This window comes from Rhopalosiphum maidis, chromosome 4 (genome assembly GCF_003676215.2).
Source record: "Rhopalosiphum maidis isolate BTI-1 chromosome 4, ASM367621v3, whole genome shotgun sequence".
Classification (NCBI taxonomy): Eukaryota; Metazoa; Arthropoda; class Insecta; order Hemiptera; family Aphididae; genus Rhopalosiphum; species Rhopalosiphum maidis.
In genome coordinates, this window is record NC_040880.1 from 26,450,499 (window position 1) to 26,454,575 (window position 4,077).

Consider the following 4,077-nt stretch of genomic DNA (forward strand, 5'->3'; position numbering starts at 1 on the left):
CTGTGTGTTGTGACTGATCATTAGTGTGCGTGAGTTCTTCGAACGCTTTATGTAATTAAAAATAAACTATTTACTACTCATAAGATTCTTGGAAAGCAGTAACCTGCATAGGCGCAGTCACACGTCACTAAATTTTGCGATAATAAAAGTTTTTACATGAAAATCCCAAAAGGCGGAAAAAAAATTCGCCCGATAGACAACCCTTGGACCAAAAATCCGATTTTAATTTTAAAAACATATTTGAATTCCTTATTCTCCTCTTTAGGCTGTGTAGGAAATAGATTTTCGATTTTTTGTATTGTTTAGTTACTGTTATAGTCTGTTGTAACTAATTAATTATATAATATAATCAAACAAATACAAAGAACGAATAGGTAGAATCTATAGTTCCGTTTGCTGGTCTTGTTCCGGCTTGTGTTCCCGTTCAAATGTTTGGCCCTGGGAGGTACTCAGTCGTTTGGGCGGTTGCCCATAGATTGCCTCTCGCTTCGACCTCAGCTAGCATCTCGTTATCTTCTTTGCAGCCTACTAAGTCCTCAACCATATCATAGAATGTCTGCGTGGCACGATGACTTGGGGTAATGTTTCGGTTGCCGATGAACACTCTGACTTCCACCTGAAGTGGTTCCCAGTATGCACAATAAAAAATTGTGTGCTTGCCAGTGTCTGTCGGATATTACTAATATATTTGCAATTTTACGGCGTGTCGAGTTAGTAGTTTCATCATAGATACCGCCCATATAAGTTGTATAAGTTATTAGGTTATAGCTTAAATACATTTATAGAAATATTCATTGCTATACGTTTAGCGGTCGAGACTTTGTGGACCTTTCTTATGAAGACAATTCAAGACATGTTTTAACAGCCTTGGCTACTCATGAATTGTACAAATGTAACTTAACGTTAAGACGGAGGTGATGATTGTAAATTTAAACTATTGTATCTTTTTTTATCCCAATTGTACTATTTTCGTATGTAAATACCGAATCCCATAGATTAGATGTTTTTACTTATAAAATAAATATAAACTCTATCCCTATTGTTTCCAACGCTTCTTGTTTTCTACACGTGTACGTCCATTCTTTGAGGTTTCGAATTTTCCTTGCATTGTCGACATATACTTGACAAATAGGCTACAATGTGAATGGTACTAGTAATATATCTTATAAGAATCATTAATGATATTAATTTGTGAAGTTAAATGCTTCCACGCGAAGCTGAAATAAATTTTAGTTTTCACGTAAAGTGAATATTTATTCTTTAACTGTGTAAACGAAACCTATTGTCTACATATGAGTTTATTTTCTGTTGTTTTTTTTTCATATAAAAAAGAAAAACGTAAAATGATTGTAATAATAATGATCCAAGTTATTACTCGCCTGATAGTGTGACTTCATTTTATGTAACACGGCATTTCGGGTATACAATATTGATACATGTGTGTGATTATTACATTCCGTGTATTATCACGATCATATCATATTTTATATTATATAAATAATAATAGTATTATAACTATGATTATATTATTCAAATATAAACATACAAAATAGAGATTGGTGTTTGGATTTGCTATTGTATTCCTCTATTAAAAGACCAATCAACATTATTAATCGATCGTTTATTAACTTAATATAATAAAGGCTGAAATATTTAGACGATAATGTAATGTACAGATCAACATATTCGACTAGGACGGTAGGTCTATCGTGTTTAGTGAAATAAAAACTTATAATTTAAAGTGATCATTTATATTTTTAACTCAACATGGTTGTCATATGTCATATTTTTATTTTTATCAACATAATACGTGTTGCACGTTACCAACATTTACAAGAAATATTATATTTTATAAGAAAAAATTATATTGATTAAATGAAAATAATATTTCACAATTTATATAGTGATAATAATGATTAATTAAAGATAATGGGATATTACTTAATATTCATATACATATAATATTTTATAAAGTAAAAGATATTCTTCTGGTTTTTTATTTTTTCATACTTTTCAATCAAACTATTAAGAACGGTGAAACATATAAATCATACACAAATACCAAAAAAAAAAAAAATAATACTTTTTACTTGGACCGTTGTTTTTAATAGTTAACTTTTATTTCATTATTGTCAATGGATTTTGAATTACGAATTTTTGAACAATGAAAAATGTATATAATTATTTACAAGATATTATTTTTGGTTTAACTGTTTTCTTATAATTTTAAATAACTAATAAAATTTAGTTTTATGATTTTATAGTTAACTTTCTATTGTTATATAATATTGTATAAAATATCAAACTGAAAATGGTGTATACTATATATATATATATTTATAAAACACTTAATAGTATATACATATTGAAGTGATATAATGTTTAAAGTTTAAGATTCTTGTGGCTTGTGATTTTCTGAGTTAGTGATTTTCAACAAGACAGGGACCATGTTGAAAGACGTTGATATAATCTGAAATTAATTGCATTTAGTTAGGTATTTTGTTCAAATTGTATATTTGAAATTACTATAACTATTTAAAATAAATCTAAATTAATACATTAGCAAATAGTTGTAAGTTGATGATTCTTTTCGGTGAAGCTCTTATCACCATTTGATTCGCATCATTCATCCGCATTGTAAATAATAACAACTTCTTGAATTTTAAATCCATCTTTGTCCATTTACAAGAGTATATGCTAAAGTTGACCAATTCTCTCTATATAAAATGTAATAATTATCAAACCAAGTCCACTAATATCAATGTTATAATAGTTTTTATACTTGTATGTTTATATTTTCAAATAGATAACAATAAATGAATAACCTTGAAGCAATATAGACAACTGAGGAGCCGATTTTGATTAAGTTTAGGGCGGTATCCAATCCCGGTGTCAAGCAGGCCTATTTTAGTAAAATATAATACAACTAGCGACTATAATATATTATCTTACAAATTAAATATTCGACGTTTATAAATTACAAGTTAAAACAAACGCCTAAAAAATAAAAACAATGAGCATGTACCATATTTTTTAAATGCAATTTAAATTCATATACGTTGTCAAAAACTAAGGTAATTTTGTTTATATACAATGGATTAAAAATATTTCTAATAAAAATACAATATTTTAATTAATTATGTTTTGTTTCAAAATAAAAATATAACTTTTGTTTCACATTGTTTTTTCTAACTTGTGTAGAAAACTGCTTTAACTATAACAATTAACAATAATCCAATAATCTATGATGTAACAATTATCTATGTAATTATATCATAATGTTAAGATTATATAATAAATAATTTACAATTGGCCCACTCTTTGGTATAAAATATTTTCATTTCATCATTGACATTTTCTACCTTATCGATAACATGCATTAGGTAAATATTATTGTATAAATTTACTTAAAAAAACATACCAAAATGAATAAGTACATCAAGATTATGAAATAAAATGAATCCATTGCAACGCTCAATAAAATTGTTGGTTTTATAATAGAATAAAATAATTTTATTTTCCTGAAAAAAAAAAAAATACATCTTTTTTATCTGATTCTTCAAACAGCGAGTACTTACTATCTCAAAAAACATGAATTATTTTTAAAACCTTTTTTTTTTTTAATCAATTTGTATACATTTAAAATGTATGCACTTTTTGAATACAATATTATATAACTAAATATTTTTTTCATTTTATTTTCAGTATTTTTTTCAAAATATATTGTACATTTTGAATTTAATATTCCTTGGATTAATATTTTTTTGATAATTTTTATATAATATGCAAATCAAATTGCTTATGAATGGTTTGTTAGTTACGAGTAGAATGATTTAAAGTGAAGATAAGATAATGAAATGGCACAGGTTTACTTCGAAAAATGTTTGCTCAATTACACTAATTTTCAAAAATGTTATTTTAAAATGAATTAAAATTATGTAAAAAAAAAAAAATATTTCAAAAACGATAATACATTTTGTGATTATAAATGTTTGTTGTTGTTAAAATTTGTTCAATATTGTAATGTACAGACGCGTAGCCAGGAATTTCAATGGGGTGGAGAGGGTGTATTATTCA

At 26.3% G+C, this 4,077-nt stretch overlaps 1 protein-coding gene across 1 annotated transcript; it reads right to left on the minus strand.

The window, feature by feature from the left end:
- Window positions 1-2,336: 2,336 nt before the first annotated feature.
- LOC113550052 (odorant receptor 46a-like) lies at window positions 2,337-3,515 on the minus strand. Its single transcript, XM_026951663.1, has 4 exons — window positions 3,422-3,515; window positions 2,783-2,902; window positions 2,559-2,717; window positions 2,337-2,470 (listed from the first exon to the last, which is right to left on the minus strand). The coding sequence occupies exons 1-4, from the start codon at window positions 3,464-3,466 to the stop codon at window positions 2,390-2,392; spliced, it is 405 nt and encodes a 134-aa protein (XP_026807464.1). The 5' UTR covers window positions 3,467-3,515; the 3' UTR covers window positions 2,337-2,389.
- Between the last annotated feature and the right edge of the window lie 562 nt (window positions 3,516-4,077).

Coding starts and splice junctions, on each gene's coding strand:
- LOC113550052 (XM_026951663.1), bottom strand. CDS start 3,466: ATGGATTCATTTTATTTCATAATCTTGATGTACTTATTCATTTTG. Junction 2,718..2,782: donor TTGAAAATATAAACATACAA/GTATAAAAACTA, acceptor CATTTTATATAG/AGAGAATTGGTCAACTTTAG. Junction 2,471..2,558: donor ACTTACAACTATTTGCTAAT/GTATTAATTTAG, acceptor AATTAATTTCAG/ATTATATCAACGTCTTTCAA.